Source organism: Nuphar pumila, chromosome 3, assembly GCF_984573655.1.
Source record: "Nuphar pumila chromosome 3, dmNupPumi1.hap1.1, whole genome shotgun sequence".
Taxonomy (NCBI): domain Eukaryota; kingdom Viridiplantae; phylum Streptophyta; class Magnoliopsida; order Nymphaeales; family Nymphaeaceae; genus Nuphar; species Nuphar pumila.
The window spans coordinates 129,291,100-129,314,504 of NC_143251.1; the positions used below are offsets into that span (position 1 = coordinate 129,291,100).

The window sequence follows — 23,405 nt, forward strand, 5'->3', positions numbered from 1 at the left end:
CCGAGGATGAGAGACTGTTGTACTTACAATCACTATCCTATCGGTGTAAAACTCTGTGGGCTTACCCTTGCCCCAAGAGAGTCATCATGCTTCAGCCCATAAGATTTGAACCTAGACTGCCTGCCTAGCTACCTAGGCTTAGGGATGGTAGTGGGGCGGGGCGGGGCGGGGCGGGGGACAAGGTTTCCACCCCCGCCCCGCCTCAAAATTTTATCCTCCACCCCCGCCCCGCCTCCACGGCGGGGATGGATTTTATCCTCCACTCCCGCCTTCATCCCCGTTTCATGTCCTCCACCCCCGCCCCGTCCCCGTCCCCGCCCCGTCCCCGTTTCCGCCTTCATCCTCGTTTCATGTCCTCCACCACGATCGATGCAGTCTACGCCCGGTATGCCTCCTCGAAGGCAGAGTTGAACCGCCTGAAAGCCCTTCTCGCGCTTTCGGCATCGATCACCACCGGCATCTTCGCCATGGCCGCCACGACCTCGCTCCACGCCATGTGCTCGTAGTTAGCGACGTACTGCCGAAGCTTCTTGGTGTGCATTCGCACCCAAGCGTCGCCGAGGACGAGTCGGAGATCGGCGACGGCCAACGGTGGAGGCCTCCCCCTGCGACGGTGGAGGCCTCCCCCTGCGACGGCCAACGGTGGTCGGCGACGGCTCGGCTACAATGATAATGCGGATGGGGAAGAGGCGACGGCCCGACTCGGCGGCTCCAGGGTTAGGAAATTAGGGAAGGGAGTTAGGGTTAGTAAACAGTAAAAATATAAAGGGTTGGGGGCAGGGATGGGGCGGGGCCGGGACGGGGATGGGCCGGGACCAGGGCGGGGATGGGCCGGGACCGGGGCGGAGATGGGCCGGGGCGGGGATGGGGGAACGTGCCAGTCCATCCCCGCCTCCACCCCCGGATGGGGATGGATTTTAACCTTCGTCCCTGCCTCCATCCCCATTTCATACCCTTCATCCCCGGTCCAAACGGGGTGAGGCGGGGCCCCGCTTTTCCCCGGTCCAAACGGGGCGAGGCGGGGCGGGGCCCCGCTTTCCCCCGATCCACTGCCATCCCTACCTAGGCTTCAACCCACTACGCCAAACCCCTTTGGGGCAGCGAACTGAGACTTAGCTGAGAAAAATCTAGGGTTATTTTTTGATATAGACCTACTTTTTACCAGATATTCCAGGTCAGGTATCACCTTTTTTTAAATTTCTGATACAGACCTAAGTTTTCCTGAAAACTGTCAAATAAGGTCCTTGGTTAGCCCCATTCCAAAAAACGTTTTCAAAATGCACTAAAATTCATATTTTACCCTTATCACTGATAAGTTCTTCCTTGCCTTTTTAAAACACAGAAATCCCTAGCAATCCTACACAAAATACTAATCCTCCACCCACCCCTACATCTTAAAGAACTTAAGGAATGACCAAAATGGATTAGAGTTTGGACTCGAATAGATCTGACCCAGATTTTAGGGTTTGGATAATGTAGATCTGTTTTTGGTTCAGATCTAGGATAAACATATTAAGGTTTATTAGGATGTAGGATGGAACCAAATAAGCATTATTGCGGTTGATTTGGGATTAAAATTCAGGATAACCTAACAGTTTTTAACTCGTTATAGTGGTCTAAAACTTTATTATGAGACCTGAGTTGCACCCAGCAATCTTTAAAAATCTAACCAAGAACTGGATCTGTTCCATATTTTCATACTGGATAGCATATATATATGAATTTTGGGTTTGATCATCGGTGCCTAAGGACACGCTCGTTGTATAGAGTAGTTGGATCATAGTTTCTTATCATAAAAATAACTGCATGTGCAGCAGCACTAACTATGAGAAATCCACCTATCCACATGTGATGTGTGAACAGTAAAAGTTACTTATCAGCTGGGTATGGATAAGGAGACAGAGAGAAACTATGGTGGGCTACAACAATGGTTAAACAACCTAACATAGCTAGGTTTACTTGAAAGTTGAAAGTACATGGGCACCACCATTAATCCAATGCCTAATGATGCCCTAATTGTAAAGCCCATTAGAAAATACTAATATTTTAAACTAAAACATCAGTTTGCAACAATACAAAAAATCACAAAAAAACCATAGTGCACAAATTAACGGTGAGATGTGGCCTAGGTACAAATTCCATGAGCATCACCCCCTTGCCCAAGCCAAAGCGTGGCGACTTCCTGGCCGCGGAGTTTTATGCTGTTAGGACAGTGATCTTAAGTATGACAGACATACCCAACGCCCAGTGATCCCGGAGGTGGATTCTTTGTGTAAATATAAAAAAAAAAAATGTACAAAATAAATCAAAACTAAAACACAAAAAAAAAAAAATACAGTGGAGACGAAGGTCGAGCCCTGAATGGTGGACACAGTCTAGATGCAAATAGAGCCTTGTAACAAAGATGGGGACTCTTTCAACTACTATGGTGCAATGAGGGTGAAAAGCTAGAGCAATCAGAAGCATGGGTAAAAGGGAGGAAAATGGTGCAGTAAGAAAAATGAAGATGATAATGGAGAAAGAGGTGGGTTGGATGGAGAGTGGAGACCGACCAAGAAAGAGGAGAATGGGGATGGGGAAAGAAAAGGGTGATGGGTATTTTTGGCAATTTAAAATATTTAACTCTGGTTAATTAGGGTAGGTGACAACAGGTTTTTATTTGACAGTTGTTAGGAAAACTTAGGACTGTATAAAGAATTTCAGAAAAAGGTGGTACCTGAAGTGGAATATCAGGTAAAAGTGGGGTGAAACGGGTCCCGCCCTGCCTCGCCCCATTTGGATCGGGGATGAAGGACATGAAACGGTAATGAAAGTTACAATCAAAACCCGTTCAGGGATGAAGGCGGGGATGGACTTATGCTTTCTCATGCTCTGCATTGCCCCTGTCACCGATCTCTATTAGTAAAATGCTAAAATATTCTTTAGGGATAGCGGTGGACCAAGAAGAAATGGGGCCCAGCCCTGCCTCGCCCCATTTGGATCGAGGATGGAGAACATGAAATGGGGATGAAGGTTAAAATCAAAACCTGTGCGAGGATGGAGGTCAGAATTTTGAGTCCTTGTAACTACTGTGTGAACCACAATTTTCATGAATTTTTTGTTCTTTTCTCTTGAATCTATAGATATGGATGTGATCTACATCTTTGATTTTATAAGAATCCAATTTTGATGCATAGATGAGATTTTTTTAGGCTTTAAAATCAATGATTCATAATATTCAAGTATTTGAAAATCACATTTTTTCATAGAAAATACACAATCCTATGGTTGATTCCTACCAAATTCACCATGCCAAACACATCAACATGGTTGGATTTGCAAAAAAAGTGCTGAAAAATGCCCATATTTTTAGTTCTCATATTCTAGTGACTATATATATATATATATATATATATATATATATATATATATATATATATATATATATATTCTATAACCCATTTTTAAAGGCTGAAATATCACAATATTTTCAAAATATCATCCTACTGAAATAATGTGATTTTTATCATGATATTTGTGTTTTTTAACAAAATCTCAGAATAAAAACAACATTTTTTAATTTTTTCTTTATTTTTACGCACATTCTTCTAATTGTACATATATTTATTTTTGTGGCGATTTGCTAATAAAAACACAGGAAAGATGAAATATTCCAAACGTTGAATTGTTGTTTTATTTATTCCAACCTTAGTCCCAAATTCTAGATATTTTTTAGAAAATCTTCTATTTTGTCACAAGATTTTCAAAAGCCAATATAAACCCAAGTAAAACATGATATTTTTTTTATTATTATTATTTAATCAATCAAAGCTCTGCTTGTCAGTTAGCGCGTCACCTTGTGTCGGGACGTTGCAAGTTTGAATCTCAATAGTATAGTTGTATAATTGGTAGGGGTCTGCATAACCCCGGCTTTCTCTGTTGAAAAAAAAAACATGATATTTTTTAAATATCATTTATTTTTTAAATATTGTATTTTCATCGGAGCATTATCATAATATTAATGCATTCTTTATATTTTTGCATTTTTTACTCTAATTTTTTCCTTATATATATTAAATTTAAATATATGGTTTTCCATCCCCAAGAATGATGTCAGTGGCCGACAATTCCCGGGCCCAGGTTCCGAACCGTTTACAAGCGAAGGGCCGGATCTGGGCCGCAATAGACCCGACCCATTTTCAACCTATGGAAACCTTGCACCGCAGCAGCACGCACCCCACCCCACCGCCCACTTCTTTGACTTTTTGGTGTTAGTTATTACCAACGACCGTGAAAGACCAAAGTAAATGCCATTAAAGACAAGAAAAACAGATGTTACAAGAATGGAGAAAAAAAAAAGAGAGGGGGACAACTGAAAGCACCAGTGAAACGGTGAGCGGGGAATTGAGAATTCATCATTTTGATCGTTAAATAGAAAGGGATCGATGATGCCGTAGAATCGAAGCCCCACTTCCTTCTTCTTCTTCTTCTTCTTCTTCTTCTTCTTCTTCTTCGTTACTCAAAGATCGATCGATCTGCCGATAGGTTTTATGTGCTTCTTTAATTGCTTATCCTGAAAACCCTAATTCCTCTTAGAAGAGTTTGGGAGAGGCAGAAGAAGCAAATGCAGCAGCTACAAGCGGCGAGCCCGTCGATGACGTTCGACGAGGCGTCGATGGAGAGGAGCAGGAGCTTCATCAAGGCAATGCAGGCAATTCTTCTTCTTCTTCTCCTGTCTCTGAGTAGTTGAATCCAGTCTTTTTTGTATGTTTGGGTGTTCGATTCTGTTGGGGTCTCGGTAATTAGGGTTTCGCGTGCGTTTTCGCTGCTTTGAATTGGTGGCATTGTGAGAATTTAGAGTTTTTATTTTTTAATCGATCTTGTTTCTTCTAGTTTCTTGGATTTGATTTCGTGGTTTTGTTGAAAATTAGGGTTTCTTTTTCGGTTCCCTATGGGTTTGGTTCTGTTGGCTAAGGTTTTCGCCTTTTTAGTGGGTTTTGATTGATTCTTTATGATTTTTTTTGTTTTTGTTTTTCTTTGTTTATGGTTCTAGTGAAACTGTCTTTAAGCTCTTGGTATTTCTTTTAGGGCTTCATCGTTTTTTTTGTGTGTGTTTGATTTCGCTGCATTGATGAAAGTTGGGGTTGATCTCCCTCTTACATGTCGGAGATGCGCTTTTGTTTTTGTTAATGTAATTAATTTTATTAAAGGGTCTGTAGACTGTACTTGAAATTGGTGCCATTTAGTTAATGCTCCGAACATGTCGGAAAAAGGCGTTGTGGTGTTCTACTTCCATCTCTCTCCCTAACCACCAAGATTGAACCATCAACACCTAACCACCGCTCTGCCTACCTTCATGGCCACCTATATTGGCGTGTTTATATGGTGGGTCGTTTTGTTCTCTTAGCTGTTTTGCATTTAGGTCTTGAACCAAATTGGCTTTGTCCTCTTTATGAATTAGTTCTGATTCTGTATCAGGATGTGTTCAGAATTGGTTGTAACGAGATAAAGAGGATGATGTTTGGTCTGTGGGAGAAGATGGTGACATTGGAGAAGGAGATGATGGAGATCCCCAAGATTTGTAGACATCAGTTTCAAGCACCTTTGTTTTTTTGCCAGGGTGTGAAGCTTTTAGAATGTGTTCAGATCTTCAATAAGGCCCTGTTTGGAATCTAGCAGTCCATGGTAGCTGGGGAAGGAAGTATGGAATCCACAAATTTTGTGGATTTGGTACGTCCCACCTGCTTGTTTGGGGGGCACCATCATAAATCTGGACAGTACTTTGCAAATCCATTTTTAAAACTGTTTGGATGACATGTGGATTTCATAGTTCCTTTAGCTACATGTTTCCAAGCACATAGTTGCTACATAATACACACACACAACATTGCAAGAAATAAAAAAACAAGCATTTTATCAAACATATGGGAGGCAAGATGCAAGAAAAATGAAAATCCAACCAATTCAAAGGCAAAAAAAGACAGGCATATCCCAAACAGCGTGAACATGTAGTTGGTAAATGAAAATCAGCAACTATGTAGATTTCACCATCATAAATCCGGCCAGTACTTTGTAGTTGGAACTATGGAGCTAGAAAACACCAAAAGAAACTATGGAGCTACAAAACACCAAAAGAAAAGGAAGAAAGAGAATATGACATACGAATCGATCTTACTGCCAGAAAAAACAACACACATAACTAGGTTCAGAGCTCCCAAGAGAAACAGGAAAAGCTCAGAACATCAAATCAATAAAATAAAACCATGCCATTTCTTTTGATTAACAGAGGACGCAGACCACACTATAAAAAAGAAAATATCAAAATATTATGGATACCAAAACTAAAACAAACACAAAAAATCAAATTTAACCCACTCCTGAATGGAAAAAAGGAATGAAAAACCAGAAAGAAAAGCTCATTATTGACAGTATTTCAGGAAGCAAAGAACAAAAACAAAGAAAACATCAATTGGCAGACTGCCCACAAAAGCAAAGGGAAAAAAGATGATACAATGCATCCCCTTATAACAATGCATAGCAGAAACAGAAAACAAGGATAAAATCATCTCAAGGAAGTCATACCGAAGTGAGAGTATGAATCGTAGAAACCAGAAATCAGAAACCGGAAAAAATTGGGATTTTTCCGAGAAGAAATCAGAAACCGGAAAAAATTGGGATTTTTCTGAGAAGAAATCAGAAAAAAAAAATCTTACCTTGCCCGATGATGTAATTTTCTTCTTCCTCAAAATTTGGCCTTCTCTCCCCCCCCCCCCACCAGCAGTGCCTTTGGTAGGTGTGTGGAAATAGGGGAGCATTTAGGGAGTTAATACGGTAGGTGGGAAGGGCGTCAGAGGCAGCCAAGCGCACCGTCGAGAGTGAAATCGTCATGGGATTTGTCGACTACCACCTCCCGATGGTGGTAGTCGAATTGTGGAACTGGCGTCGGCAAATGCCGCGCCAGTTCCACAATTTCCATCTTTTTCCTTGGTCCCAAACGGAGGGAAAACCTGTGGATTCCACGAATCCACTCTGACACCCTCGAATCCACTCCGACGCCGAGATTCCAAACAGGGCCTAATAAGAGATGGTGCAAAATGTCGAGTGATAGTGACTAGTATATCAGCAATCTAGTATGTGATTTGTTATTGATAAACCTACAAGGCCTGTTCCGTGTAAATGCTGCTTAGGTTGTTCTTACATTTTGTACACCCTGATACTGTTTTTTCAAGTCTGCACTTGTTAGACTGGAAGTTTTCTGCCCTGTCCTTAAATTTTCTGCTACTCATTTCTTGGTGAATACGTTAATTTCCTGATCTCTCACATTGACTCGGAAGTTCCCAACTACTAGTTTGCAAGTTATATGGTTTGAAAGGCTTCTTGTACACCACTACTAAATCTTCTAGACATGAGAGACTAACACCGAGTTGAATTTGGCAAATTATCAGTCGCAAAAAGCATCTCATGCGCCAACAGCCATGTGAAGATTTTCACTTGGGAACAGCCTGAGCAGCTTTCCTATTGAGAAATTCCTTGCCAAAGGTTCCAAGAGTGCTTGAGCGTGAGCAACCTGTGTTGCAGATATGGATAGTCACCCTCCATCTTTCAGTGCATTTCTTCAGATCTTCTTGGGTTTCTTGGAGTTACCCTCTGTGGTTCTTGTTGTGGATCAATTGCACTGTTGTGACACTGTTTTCATTATTTGTTGTAATTGCATTTTCTTCCGGTTTGAGTTATACTGTTTACCGTATTTCTTATGTTGGCATTTTTTTCAGGAACTGAAAAATTTGAGGCCACAACTCTATTCTGCGGCTGAATACTGTGAAAAGTCTTATGTCCATAATGAGCAGAAACAGATGTATGTACAATTTCCATTATCTTTATGTTTTTTGTTTGACTTATTTTTTTTATTAAAGCTTCAGATCTGCGGTTTCTGATGAAATTTATACTGAAAGGCTCAAGAATTTCTTGCAGAGAGGAGTAGAACACCTATGGAATTATTTTTGTTGGGTCTTTTATTTTTTATGCATTTGATCTTTATCCATTAAGGGTGTTTTTTGTATATGTGATCGCTATATGGTTCAGCATTACGGGGCAGAAGATTTTGGGTTCATGGTGTGGCACTCAAAAACATTAATTTGCCAATTGTAAAAAAGGATTAAACTGGAGTTTTTTCCACTGATCAGGGTACTAGATAACTTAAAAGATTATGCTGTGAAAGCTCTGGTCAATGCGGTTGATCATCTTGGAACTGTTGCCTACAAATTAACGGAATTATTTGAACAACAAACATTGGATGTTTCTACTTTGGACTTGAAAGTTACATGTCTTGATCAGGTACTCCCTTTGTCTCTGAAATTTCTCAGTTAAGTGTTAATTTGAATGGTAACTGACATTTCTTTGCTTATGTTAGAGACTTCAAACTTGCCAAAATTACACAGATAAAGAGGGTCTCAGACAGCAGCAGTTTTCAGTAGTCATTCCAAGACATCACAAGCATTATGTGTTGCCAGGTATGCAAACTTGAAGCCTTTAATGTGTCCTTGTTATGTGTCCATCTGATTGTGGTTGCTTGAAGTTTTATCTGACATTCTAAGTTCTCTTAGGTCCTGTAAACAAAAGACTGCAGACCAGTGCAAAAACACGTGAATCTGGTCCAAAGTATGTGCTTGGAAAGCCACGTCCTTATGGTTCAGGTACTTGCTTTCTGTAATTCCTTATTGAAGCGAGGGGAGAAATTCATTTCATAGTTCCTTTGGTCTCAGGTTCCGTGAAAGGGTTGGGAGAACTTTAATGTTTGTTTACACGAAAAAACAGCTGGGATTTTTTGTGTGTGTGCACATGTGTGCACTCATGCTTGTGTGTGTGTGTCTGTCGTGTGTGTGCATGTGTGTTCACATGCACGTGTGTGCATCTGTGTGTATGTGTTGTGTCTTGCGCGTGTGTGTTTGGTTTGTGGTGGTGTCCATGAGAGACGAGTGTGTGTGTATTGGCTTGTGGTGGTGTCCATGAGAGATGAGTGCTAATAACTCTTGACTCAGATTTTTCAGCTTTCTCTAACTGGCTTACGCATTTTGGTTGGTGGCCTAAGTGGGTGTCACTTTGACACTGAATTTCCAGACTCAGAACCACATTTGAGTTCAGGGTCTCATCTTGGTCTGCATCTCTTGTCTAGTTGTTGTGTGAAGCAGTACTTATTTGTTTAGTCTATTATCTGTGCCACATATTTTGGATTCTTTGTTGAATATTTTTATACATTTTTGCTGGTTATCTGATATGGACACCTAGGTACTCCAGCATCAAAGACTCTTTGCTGGCACTTAGCTTCTGAAACAAAGTCTGGTTTAAATGATGCATCACATGCATCTTCGAGGTATGCTATCTCTACTCCTATTCATGGTTAACAAGGTGGCCTATTCCTTTTCTAAATATGACATTGTCATGTCAACAAATGAAAATTCTAGATGTGTTCTGTGAGAAATAAAAAGACATCAAAAGTGTTTTCTTGTGCAGCACTGAAGATACCATAGCTTCTGCAATAGCTCCAGGAGTTTTCTGCCTTTCGGGTATGATAGAGCCCAAGCTCTTTATTCTTCTGTATCTTCTCGTTGTTCTTTATCACTAATAAATGGTTCACAAATTGTCTACACACACAAATAGAGCTTTTGTGAGTTTATCTATGCTTCTTTTTTCTTTCCCTGCTAAAAATCTATATCTACAGATGCAGAAGCTGCTTTTTCATCAGTACCTCCCTTGCCAGGTCAAGCTCTATCAGCCAATGGTAGACACAATTCCACTACCACAGCAGTTGCACTTGGTGCTGCAAGACGGGTAAGTTTTGTTTTCCCTCTCCTAACACCCCCGCCCTCTTTTAAGCAAAAGACTAGTATCATCCAACTGAGAAAGATGTAAATTGAAAATTTGTCACCAGTTTCTATTCTTGTATCATTTTTCTCTCTTAACAAATTATTGATTTGCTTTGCCACAAAAAAAGGTCGGTCAGAAGCCTGCCATTAACCCAATGTATCAGTAAGTTGCATATGTGAGATAGAAAGAAATTTCAAAGAAAATCCCAGATTCATCCATATCATCTAACAACTTGCATGCATTACTTGGTCTATTCTTAAGGATTTCTGGCAAAACTCTTAAGAAATTTAAATTTGTTTAGGTTTGAATCTACTTTAGTTTATAGCTGTATGGGAGAAAAAAATATACTAGTTGACTTGTATGAGTTATGTTGGGATTAAGGCAGAAACCTTTTATTTGGAAAGATCAAGTGCTATGACTCTGAGGCTCCACAGAAGGTGTAGATACTTTTGAGTGATAGATAGGGATCCATAGGATCAATGTGTCTCTTGTGATTTGGTAATTTATATACTGAATAACATGAATTTCCCTTGGTCTGGGACCAAAACTAAATCAGGAGCTGAGTGCTAGCCTGGGAATTATCATCAATAACCATGCAGCCTATCGTGCCCTAAAAAAAATACATTCTATTGTAGCTAGAAAAAAGAGAAATGAAGGAAAAGTAAGTGGAAACTGAAAATGTTTTCATGTTGAAGAATTGTGATCCACCTGCCAATGTTCGTTTACTTGCAAGCATAATATTTGTATGCCTCTTGTACAGGATCCACATGAACCCTCCAAAGCATTAACTGTATACAAGTCCTTTGACAATGGTGGCCGGCGTGGGATATCTCGCCCTCCTATCCGAAGCAAAAGCATGTTAGCTGCATTGTTTGGAAAAAACAAATCTGCCAAGCATAAAACAGGCTACTCTTCCTAACCGGTGGAGATACCTTGCCCTCCTCTCCAAACCAAAGGCATGTTGTCTACACTATTTGGCATAAACAAATATGCAAAGCATAAAGCTGGCTACCATTCTTAATTGCTTCTACTAGAAGCAATGTCTAGTTGCTTTTGAATCTGTTCTGATTAATGTGGTCTGGTCTTGTAATTAACACTGTATTTTATTGGAGTGTATTCAATGTAGGAGAGATGGCTGAGTGGTTGATAGCTCCGGTCTTGAAAACCGGTATAGTTACGAACAAAGAACTATTGAGGGTTCTAATCCCTCTCTCTCCTTTTGCTCATTGAATGCATTCATTTAGTTATTGTATGTTTTGGTTTGCCCTAGTAGTTTTGGTACATGCTTTCTCAGTTCCTGCTCTATTTTTCTTCTCTATTTTCAGTTTTTGCTATTCTCAGCTGTGTTTTTATCTCTTTGAGAATACGTTCATATTATAATGTAAAGTGTATGAATGTAGACATTAGACTTATGTGAGCATGTGCTCATGTTTCAGCAATCTCCTTTCTTTTTTCCCATGAAAATTGTGGGATTAGGGGGTAGGGCTGTAAATGAGTCCAGGCCAATATCAGTTCATGAGGTAGATAGGTTTTCAAAAAGATTCAGAAAATCAGCTGAAACGAACTGATTTGAATCGGGCCATTTAAAAAAATGATTTGTATTAAAATCAGAAAATTTGCAAAAAGATGACAACTATAAGATATAAAAAATATAGAAACTCACTTTCGGGATGGAGGTACTAACTGCATCCCACTGTAATGTGCACACACGCTATGAAAATACAACCTTGTAAGGTTTTCTAGACCAAAAAAAGTAGCTTGAGGATTCAAGCCACATTAAAGCCCGAGTCCTAGTTCAGGCTGATTAGTTCTAGCTCTAAGAAACCTGCTGAACTTGTTTTTAGTCAACACAAACCAGCTCACCTGTGCTTTTAGAGCCTTTAACCATCAGCATAGGCTTTGTGTAGGTCCTGAGCTAACACTAAGCCTTAATGATCAGCATATGTTTGTGTAGTTCCTGACCTAACACTAAGCCTATTCATGTCCATCTGATTCCACATGTGACTTAATTATGGGTTTTAGATTTAATGTCTTTGTTCTGCAGAAAATGAGAGAGAGTTCTTGCCTTGGTTGGACTTTTTCCTTTCTGATAGAAAGATTTTCTTATTGCAGAAATACATGAATATTGCATACAAAACCCAGAGAGAGAGAGAGAGTTCTTGGGTGGCCACGTTATTTCCAATTCAATAGAAAGACTACATCAATCAGTTAGCATGTTACATATATACACCATTCCTTTATGTAATCTTAGATGACGGAATTCCTTACACCAGGACTCCTCACAGCCTTTGCATGAGTTTTCTCTCATCCTCCACCACAACTTGAGTGTCTTCATGAAATCTGCTGCTTTTGAATCTAGCAAACTTCACTGTTTTTGAGTCAATGGCAGAAGTTGTACTTCATGGTATGTCTGATAATAGCTGGATCACTAGAGTTTCATTCTCTCTATATTTAACCGATGGATCATGAATCCATAAGTTATCAAAGAAAAGGAAGAAGAGGAGCAAAAGAAAAAGCAAGAGAAAGAGGAGACAAAGATAAGTATTTTTGAATCATGGGTCATGAATTATACGCTCCACAGTTTGTTGCTCAACCACAAGCGGTGGATGAAACCATGGAAATGCTTTACCAATGCTGGTTGAGTGGATTTCAATCCCGGGTATGTACTGCCGCAATGAAATCTGAAAACTCGAGTGTTTAGCTTCTGCCCATGCACGAGAACAAGACTCACCACTTGATTATTGCTTCAATCAGCCTCACCACCATTCCACCATAGAGCAACTGCAAAGGGCAATTGGTTCACTGTGTGAGCAGAGGAAGATCGAAGTCTTTCTTTCCATCAAAAGAATCTGCTTGGAGGGATCCATTGGCCCGGAGTGCGTCTACCCGTGACTCTGTTCACATACAAGGCTTCAATTCAATCAATTTCCTCTCATGTATATCAAGCATTTGGGCGCATGAAGACTATGCTCGTTCTTGGCAGTCTTTGTTTTATGATAGATGATGATCAGCTAGTGTTTATATATATATATATATATATATATATATATATATATATATATATATATATATATATATATATATATATATATATAAAACTTGTATCTTCAAACGGATTAAGTGTTCAAACATTTTTGGACACTTGTGTGCCGCTGATCGATCAGCATTGCAGTTTTTTCTGCTTTTTTTTTTAACTTTTAGTGGCAGTCTTGACTGTCGCTAAATCCCTGGGCGGAAAACAAAGCTTTAGCAGCAGTCCAGAACCAATGCCAAATGTCCAAAATTCAATTTTTTTTATGCGCCGTGTCCAAACCGAGTTTGATGAAAACCCGTTCAAAGATACCAGTTTTCGTCTCTCTCTCTCTCTCTCTGAGAGAGAGAGGGGTCATCACCTTCCACTGTGTGCACAACATTCACAAGGCCAGCTATTGTAGATAGGGGTGGGCATCGGGCCGACCTGCTAATGGACCGGGTCATTGGCTGGGCCGGCATGGTCAACAGTTCGGCCCGTTTACTAATGGGCTGGGTTTTGGCCCGGTCTTTAACGGGCTCGGGTTTGAAGAGAAGCCTGTGGCCCGGCCCATTAGCCCAACTGGCCAATGTGAAGCGGGTTCGGTCTGGCCTGGTCAAAACCCATTTGTAGGTTTTTTTTAATAAAATTAATACATTAATTCTTAGAATACCAAAAAAATGAATTAAATAAAAAAACATAAAATTAATAACTAGTAATAGTTACCCATTCTTAAAATTAATAAATTAAATATAATAGTTAATTTATAAAAAATAATAATAAATAACTCAGGCCCATCAGGCCGGGCCCGGCCTGGGCCACTTACATAATGGGCTGGGTTTCGGCCCGGTACCTAATAGGCCCAGGACTAAAATCATGGCCCAAACCCAGCCCATGACGAGCCGGGTCGGCTTGGCCCATGGGGCCGTCGGGCCGGTTGCCCACCCCTAATTGTTGCTCAACAAACAGAATTCTGTGAGTTCAGTGGTCCATGCACAGAACTTAAAGCAGGGATTCCTAGGAGCACATGCATGCATGGTAATCCATGGATCCATGACTTCCTAATCCTCTTGAAATCACAAGAAAATGACTTGATTAGGAAATCCTTGAGCCTAATCTCAGAATTTACACAAAGAAGAAATCTCAAAAAGCTAGAAACTCTTCAAGATTTGAGGGCTTGGATCCCTCAAGTTGAATAACTTTGTTATACTTGACCTAGATGGACCACATGTTGGAGGAGTGTGGAGCCTGTTTTTTACCAGGATATAAATTTTAATTTTTTGAGGATTCCAATGTAAGTTGGTTGGGGGCAGTGGCGGAGCCAGGGGTGGGCATGGGTGGGCGGACGCCCACCCCAGAACTAGAAACCGAGTCAACTCGGGAATCGTTCGAGTCAACTAGACTCGGTGCCTCACCCCGAGTTTATTGCGACTTGGCCGAGTCAAGAGTCGTGACATTTTAAAAAATTAGGGATTGAGGGATCGATGGTCAGTAAAATTAAAGATCCTTTTTTTGCATTGTCTTTCAGATATCTGCAGGAACCCCGTCGATGGCTTCTCCGCTGGCTTGGTCGACGACTCCAACATCTTCGAGTGGAGCGTCACCATCATCGACCCTCCCGACACGCTCTAGTGAGTCCCCCTCCTCTCAAAACGCCGTCTTTCGACGATTATCGGCTTCTCCGATCGTAGCCCCTTTCGTTTTTTGGGGTATTCCTAGGGTTTTTGATGGGTGATCTGTGACTATTGATCCCTCTCGAAATTGGTTTTTGAATCTCTGTTTGTGATTGATTCTGTCTATGTTTGTTTCTTTGTTCAACAATCTCTTGGGTGATTTTGTTCGCTTTCCTGTTATGTGGCTTGGTTCGAACTTCGAATAGTGTCATTGGTGTGTGGAATTTTGATTGTTGGAGTGTTTGTTTAGTTGAATTGTTTGCTTCCCTCAATGAGTTTGAAAGTTCTTCATCCACTATTTCGATTGTTTGTGATAATATTGCTTGCTTTGCTATCGGAGTCGCGATGTACAGGGAAGAATTGTTTCTTGTTTGATTTTTCTTGGGTGTTTGTTTATTTGTTCATGCTCATCAATCGGTCATGATGGGGGGTTTTGGTTCCATCGATGGAGGCTATTTCAATGCAATCATGAGCTTCCCACTCAATTATCCGAACAGTCCTCCATCAGTCAGGTTTACATCTGAAATGTGGCATCCAAATGGTTGTTACTCTGCTCTGATTCACTAGTGTGTTTCTTTCTTTGCTCTTGTGAATTTGTTTGTACCATCTACAATTGTTATTTGCTTTTAAATGATCAGTTTATCCTAATGGGCGGGTTTGCATATCAATTGCATGTCTTTACACACGGTATAAATACTAAAATGTTGTTTTGTTGCTTTGATTAAAAGTGGTTGCACGTCTTTGGTCGTTGTGGTTGTTGTCTGGTTCTAAGAATAGGTACTATGAGATTATAACACCAAATGGTATGCAACAAGATATTTTCACTAATATTCTGATTAACATAAGCTTGCAACCTGGCTTCTGAAGTAACTTGATCATTTTCATTGATTTTTATTGTATGCTACATTTAGTGGTGAATTATGAAAATTGGTTCTATTATTTTGTTATTTAACTTGAAGAGTTATGATTTGGTGTTGGTATGTCTTGAGGGGTCTACTTGGATTTCCCAATTTGGTGTCTGCTGCTTGAGTTGATTAGATTTTTTAAAGTTAACTTTCCCCAGTTTGTAGTTTTAGTCTTTGATGGTAGAAAAGGAAATGAAATCAATTTGAACTATAAGGTTTTTTTCATTGGCATGAGGGTTTCTAGTCTAATCTAAAATTAAAAAAAGGAATAAAGACATAAATAGACAATATAATGTCTGTGTGTGAGAGAGAGAGAGAGAGATTATTGTCTTTAAAAATTGGAACAAAATTAGAAGGATGAATCCTCTCTAACTTTTGTTGGGTTTTAGGATTTTTAATCTATAATAAAAGGAAACAAACACATAAATAGACAAAATAACATATGAGAAGGAGACATTTGATACCATCAGTGATGATGCAATTATGAATTGTTTTCAAAATATGAAAATTAGAAGATGCCAATTGTAAATTTTTTATGAATTTAGTTATTTGTATTTTTTAGGTGGACAATCTTTATTTTAGTTTAAAAGTACAATTTAAGGTTTTATCTTATTATGTCCATAAATTTAGTTGTTTGTGTTTGTAACAATTGTTATTTTAATTCAAAGGCCAATTTAAGGTTTATCTCTCCACGAACGACAAGCAAAAAATTTTTGGCTCCGCCGCTAGTCCGAATAAATGGATCGTCCTTCAAGACCATAGCATTGTCCTCAAGACCCGAAGTCTGCCCACCCAACGAAAAACTTCTGGCTCCGCCACTGGTTGGGGGTGGTTATAGGAGATGGGCCCCTTGCTCGTAAGTTAAAGGTGGGGGTTGCAAGGGACGTTAGTCCTTAAAGTGAGTTTTTTAAGGGTAGTTATGTAATTTTATCTTAAACTTTTTGTTATAGTTAGCAAGGTTAGTAGACTCCATGTAAAATTAGTAGACTCTTCCTATGTAAGGAGGCATCCTCCTTTGTTTTGTTTTGTGTATTTCAATCAATAAAAAAAGAAAGTTCCAGTGTTCTTATTGTTCGTGGACGTAAGCAGTTTTTGCGGAACGTAAAATCCTTGTTTTCATGTGCTTTTTGTCTTTTCCTCCATCAGTAGGTTGAAGGGTCATTCCCCATCAGCAAGCCCCAACCAACCCATCAGTGTAGTCGTGGCGGTTTGATCTCAACTCCTAATTATTTGCTACAACCGTTTGACAATTTTCATTTTTAAATAAAAGTTAACCAAATTAGTTCAAAGTGAAACATACAAAACAAGGTGCAATACCTTCTCTTTTTTCATTTTCCGGCACTGCTCATACTTAGGAAGGTTCCTGTGTAAGAACCACAAAAACATGATGATACTTAACGACGAATCCTTACCTGAATATGTACAACTACTTTAATTGTGCATGACAATGGGAATGTATGACCATAACGTTATATAAAAAATAAAAATATATGATTCTAGACTTCACGAGAGCTGACCGTTCACAATGTACACAAGGACCATGAAATGAAAGAACTAACTTTAGCACCCGGGGGCTTATCGGCAGAAAAGGATTACTACTTTATGGTTAAGGTGGTGACTAGATCAACGTGCCATTGCCTCAATAAATAGAGAAATTTCCATTGAAATTTAATATAAATATCTGAGTACTTATCATGAAATTTATGATCACTGAATCTAGATGGAAGAAAATAAATCTTAGTATCATTGACCTAAAACCATTGTCGAATCATACTCATCAGAATATGAAGGTACATATGTCAGAACAGGAGATCCTTATGGGGGTGAAGCAATGGGCGGTGAAGATGTCAAATCACTTAAAGTGATTTGATAGATTACCTGATCTGCTCTCCATCAACACAGCTTCTGCTGGTGGCTAAAAAAACCAGAAAGGACAAACTTGTTTGAGTTCTAAAGTTGAGTTTAAAAAGATGGTATCTACACAACAAAATACATTCTCTTGCAAAAGCTGTGACAAGGTACAGATCTTTTAAGCAATGTATTTTGAAGCAGCTAGTAAAAAATTCCTTTTGCTAACTACATTACAGTAGGGATGCAAACAGACCAGATCCAGTATTCCATTTTCGTGATGTTTGGCTGTTCCCATCCCATTCAGATCCTACTTTCCTATGTATTTTAGGATCCTGGCCAGCTAAATACATAGGAAAGTCTAATCTGAATTAGGTCAAAACAGCCAAAAATCATAAAAATGGCATACTGGATCCGATCCATTTGCATCCCTAATTATAGACAGTGCAATGGGAAAGGAAAAAATTCTTAGCAATACAAAATCGATCTAATACCCTATTCTCTATTCAGAAGAAGCGAATGTTGTAACTTTATTTTGAAAATAGTTTTCATTGGTTTTTTTAAGCTGCAAAGTAAAGAGCTAAGGGGAGCAGACACCCACCTAACACGTGAAACATTCCTGCGATCAGTTCATCTTTCGACACCTCTTCAATTCTCCAGAATGAAGTTATGGAAATGAGTGGGCAACATGGTTTTGAAAATCCTTCAACTGCTAGGACAACATTGTTGGTTGTTCCTGATCAAAGTGCACGTCATTCACATATTCAAGATATGGTTGCCTTCTTATCCTATCTACTACAATGGCTAACCTATATGAGCACTAACAAACTCCACTATATTGAATCCCTAATGAGCAATAATACCACACTACTTAAAGAGTAATGGCAAACTGATGCAATCCCGCATTAAGATAAAAAAAAGTGTGTTACCTCTACTCCTATACTACCAAACTTAGAAGAAACTAGGAAATTAATGAAAAATAAAAATATACTCCAATAAAAATTAAGAATAGTTGAATCCTTACCATAGATACTGAGTGCAATTGATGAACACTTGCCAATCTTCGTAAACAGGTTCTTCAGAATTATGAAAGAAACAATTTCTTGTTCCCAAAGCCTGGCTTTTCCACACTATTTCAAATGCAAAATAATGATGTTGAACATGATGCATAAGATAATAGAATTATGATAAAGACCACGTAAACAAGGAGTGCAGACGTGATATTTTGGAAGAGTCTACACTCAGAGAGTCTGACCAAAACACGGTAGACTCAAAGGTTACAGACGTGATAAAGAATTTTGTGGTTATCAAAAGAACTCTGTGATTATCAAAAACGATAATCTGGACAAACCTCTCTAGAACTCTCACCTCTCTAGAATTTTTTGTATTACCGATGTTGATAATCATTATCATAAATGGTAACCCATGTACTCTGTAACTATTACCATTGTAGGTTTTTCATGTATTGTTACATTAATCTATAAATACCATCGCTCGGTCTCTCAGAAACTGTGTGAGAGAAATTTGAGCTTTTCAATTTTCTGCATCCCTTTCATGGTATTAGAGCTATCCATCTTCAATGAGTTTTCAATGGCCGCTTCATCGTCTTTCTCATAATCCATGACTCAATGAAATGCCATTGTCAACCTAGTCTCGATAAAATTAAACTGAGACAACTACCAGCTGTGCAGATCACAACTTGAATATGTTATGATAAGTCAGGATCTCCTCAAGTTTGCTAATGGATCATGTCCCCAACCAGATCCCTTCACTGCCGAAAGAGGTAAGATCAAAATTTTAAATTATCCTATTTGGATTCGTTCTTACCAGTTGGCCCTCAGTTGAATTAAAGCAATCATTTCTGAAGTTGTTCTCGAGCAAATAATAAGAACAAAAACAACCCGTGAAGCCTGGCTTCTCTGAAAAAGTTATACAGGTCTCAATCTCCTTTGAGACTCATGCTTATGAAGAAACACCATTTTTATCAAAAAGAAAAGTGTGGACATGTTATCCTATCTGGACCGTATTAAGTTTTTAGTCAATTCTTTTGTTGATGCATGTCATCCTGTAGAGGACAAAGAACTAGTGCAAATAACCCTAAACGACCTTCCGTTTGAATATGAAAGTTTTGTAACTTCAATCACCACCAATTCAACTACGTATATGTTCAAGATCTGTATGATCTACTCCTCAATCAAGAACGTTGTGTGCTCCTCACTCATGCCAAGCCTCATGAAACTCAAGAACAACGACAAACTATTTTTACTACATTCAGGGGCAGAGGACAAGGATGAGGTTTCTATCGAGGCCACGATAGAGGACAAGGGAGAAGTTCATCTCCAAATTTGTCCAACGTCAATATCGTGCCCCAATCGCAAGGTGGTGATGGAGTAGTTACTTGTCATTATTATGGCAAACATGGACATGTGGCCAAAATATGCTGAAATATCCCTAAAGTCTTTTCGACTATGTCTCTCTAGCAAAATATTGATGACTTTTTGTATCATGACACCGATGCTACGAATCATCTAACTATGGATGATCATCAGTTCTCTCAGAAATCTCAATATCAAGGGGGTGAGCAAATCATGATTGGTAATGGTAAGATGCTTTCTATCTCACATACCAGTATTCTTACTCTTAAAGTCTACAACTCTTCATTTGACTAAAGAATGTTCTTCATGTTTCTGCTATCATGAAAAAACTGTTATCTGTGGGTCAGTTTATTGAGGATAATACATGTATTTTTAAATTCTCTCCTCTTGAATTTTGTTTTAAGGACCGACAGACATGCAAGATTTGCCTAAGGAGACTAAAATCCAGCACGAGACTTTATCCATTCAAGGTTAATAGTCAGTTGTAGGTGGCGGCATATGCAGGCAAAGCAGCATCTTTTGATATATGGCACCAACACCTTGGTCATGCAAATAAAAAGATTATTTCTTTTTTAAACTCCAATCATTCTATTTTTGTTAATAAGCACAGCAAAATAAAAGAGTACGAGAGTTGTCTCATTGGCAAAGCTCACACACTTTCTTTTGGTAAATCTAGCTCTTCTATAATGTCTCCTCTGAAACTTTTACACACTGATGTCTGGGGGCCAGCTCCAGTATCTTCACGAGATGATTTTTGTTTTTATCTTTTTATAGTAGACAACTTTTCTCGATTTACATAGCTTTTTTTACTACAAACCAAGTCTCAGGTTTTTGAATGTTTTAAGTCTTTTAAGCATATTACTGAAAAGCAATTTCAACTCTTCATTCGTACTTTTCAAACTGACAATAGAGGAGAGTTCACTGGCCGTGAGTTTGAACAATTTTTGTGGGACAATGGTAATATTCATCGATTTTTGTGCCCTTACACTCTGGAGCAAAACGGTCTTGTTGAGCAGAAACATCGGCATGTTGTTGAAATTGGTCCTAGCCTATTACACATTTCTTCTCTGTCTGAGTCTTTTTTGGTCAATGCTTTTGGCATTGTAGTCTATATTATTAACCGCCTACCAACTCTTGTTTTTTATCACAAAGCCTGTATGAGCTTTTTTTTGCAAACCGCCCGAGTTTAGCCATCTTCCTGTCTTTGGGGCTCGATGTTATCCCTTGTTAACACCCTACCACACCTCTAAACTTTAACCCAACCCAAGACTCTCCCCTGTATTTTTCTTAGATATTCCTCTTGTCATAAAGGTTGCATTTGCTTTGACCCTTCACAACATCGTGTTTACACCTCTCAACATGTTTACTTTGATGAGTCTGTCTTTGGACCTCCCTCTTCTTCTTTCTGTTCCTCCACCCCTCCAGCATGGGTTCTTCCCTCTCCTATTGATCTACAACCTCCAGACCCTCTTCCACCGCCCTCCTCACCCTCAGTTGTTCCCCTTGCCTCTTCCCTTCCTCCTTCCTCACATGCCCCTTTTCCTCTGAGTCCCATTCCAGCCCCATTTGACCCTTCTTCTCTCATATTGTCTTCTCCTCCTCCTTCTGAACTCGTTGTCACTCGCCCACCTAATTGCACTCACCTAATGGTCATCCATTCTATGACTAACTCTCTTAAACCTCATGCCTTGACTGCTACCCGCTTTCCCTTATCCCTTATCTCTTACTTGCTTTAACTTTGTTCTTCTTAATCCTGAATTGACTATATTCAAACAGGTCAACCTTGATCCCAAGTGGTGCACGGCTATGCAGGAGGAACTTCATGATCTTTGCCTTAACCACACTTGTCACCTTGTTCTTCCTCGTCCCCATTATAATGGTGTTGGTTCCAAGTGGGTTTTTCGAATCAAATGACATGCTGATGGTTTTGTGACTCATTATAAGGCTCGTCTTGTTGCCAAGAGCTTTCATCAAGAGGAAGGTATTGATTTTTTTGAGACATTTAGTCCCATCGTAAAGCCTACTACCATTCATGTTGTTCTTGCACTTATAGTTTCGTCAGGGTGGCCTATACATCAATTGGATTTCAATGATGCTTTTTTAAATAGTGTTCTTTCTGAAGAAATCTATATGGCACAACCTCCTGGTTTTGAAGACCCTGCTTTTCCATGATATGTATACAGGCTGAACCGAGCCCTGTATGGCCTCAAGCAAGCTCCTCGTGCGTAGTACCAATGACTCAACTCTTATGTTCAATCCTGCGAATTTTACATCTTTCTCTGATGCCTCGTTGTTTGTCCTACAAGATCATAGATTGGTTTTATATATATTGGTCTATGTTGATGATATTATCATCACTGGCAGCTCCATTGTCGTTGTCCAGGAACTCATTCAACAACTCACTCTAGCATTTTCTATTAAAGATCTGAGTCATCTCAGATAATTTCTTGGCATTGAAGTCCTTTATGGTTTCTCGAGGCTTCTTCTCTCTCAACGTGCCTATGCACTCAATTTACTTTGTCGCTTTGCTATGGTTGATGCAAAACTCATCTCCACTCCTTTGAGTGCTACTGCTCCACTGTCTAAAGATGATGCACCCATCTTCCATGACTTCACCTTATATCACAGTGTTGTGGATGGGCTTTAGTACATCACCATCACGTGACCTGATATTACTTTTGCGGTCAATACAGTTTGCCAGTTCATGCACCAACCCACAGTTGCTCACTAGTCTACTGTCAAGCGTATTCTGCGCTATATCAAAGTGACTATTCATCATGACATGCACCTCGCATAGTTCTCCTCACGTTAGCTTAGTGCCTTTTCAGACACTGATTGGGCTAGTAGTCTCGATGATCGCAAGTCCACGAGCGGTTTCATCGTGTTCTTAGAGTCCAACTTAATCTTGTGGTCTTCCTGCAAACAACAGATGATTGCTCACTCCAGCACTGAAGCTGAGTATAAGTCTCTTTCTTGTGTTGCATGTGATCTTCTGTGGCTCAAATCTCTCCTCCACGAGCTTGGCTGTGGGCCTACTTTTCCTCCCATTCTGTGGTGTGACAACCTTGGTGCTTTATATCTCATCGCAAATCTAGTTTTTCAAGCCCGCACAAAATATGTTGAAATTGATTTTCACTTTGTCCGAGATTATATACAAAAAGAACATCTTCAAGTTTAGTTCATACACTCCTCTGATCAACTTGCGGACGGCCCGACTAAACCTCTTTCGTCTTCACGGTTCACCTTTTTTAGAAACAAGCTCAACGTTGTGGGCCCCATGTTGAGCTTGCAAGGGCATGATAAAGATCACATAAACAAAGAGTAAATGTGATATTTTGGAAGAGTCTTACACTCAAAGAGTCTGACTAAAACACGGTAGACTCAAAGGTTGCAGACATGATAAAGAATTTTGTGGTTATCAAAAGAACTCTGTGATTATTAAAAGCGATAATCTAGACAGACCTCTCTAGAACTCTTACCACTCTAAAATTCTTTTTGTATTACCAATTTATGATAATCATTATCATAAACGGTATCCCATGTACCGTGTAACTGTTAGCATTGCTGTTTTTTCATGTACTGTCTATAAATACCATTGCTCAGTCTCTCAAAAACTATGTGAAAGAAATTCGAGCTTTTTAATTTTCTGCATCCCTTTCAAATTAGTGTATTGAGAGAGAGAGAGAGAGAGAGAGAGAGAGAGAGAGAGAGAGAGAGAGAGAGAGAGAGAGAGAGAGAGAGAGAGAGAGAG

General features: G+C 39.6%; 1 protein-coding gene across 1 annotated transcript; it reads left to right on the forward strand.

Moving 5' to 3' along the window:
* Positions 1-7,750: 7,750 nt before the first annotated feature.
* LOC149843770 (protein ABIL1-like) lies at positions 7,751-11,094 on the forward strand. Its single transcript, XM_090001926.1, has 8 exons — positions 7,751-7,834; positions 8,163-8,313; positions 8,390-8,489; positions 8,583-8,672; positions 9,265-9,349; positions 9,490-9,542; positions 9,698-9,807; positions 10,604-11,094. Coding segments are annotated over exons 1-8 (750 nt in total). The 5' UTR covers positions 7,751-7,832; the 3' UTR covers positions 10,763-11,094.
* The last annotated feature ends 12,311 nt before the right edge of the window (positions 11,095-23,405 follow it).

Excerpts from the sequence above, each read along its gene's own strand:
- LOC149843770 (XM_090001926.1), top strand. Across the intron at positions 8,490-8,582 it reads CAAGCATTATGTGTTGCCAG|GTCCTGTAAACAAAAGACTG; the intron begins GTATGCAAACTT and ends AAGTTCTCTTAG. Across the intron at positions 9,543-9,697 it reads AGGAGTTTTCTGCCTTTCGG|ATGCAGAAGCTGCTTTTTCA; the intron begins GTATGATAGAGC and ends CTATATCTACAG.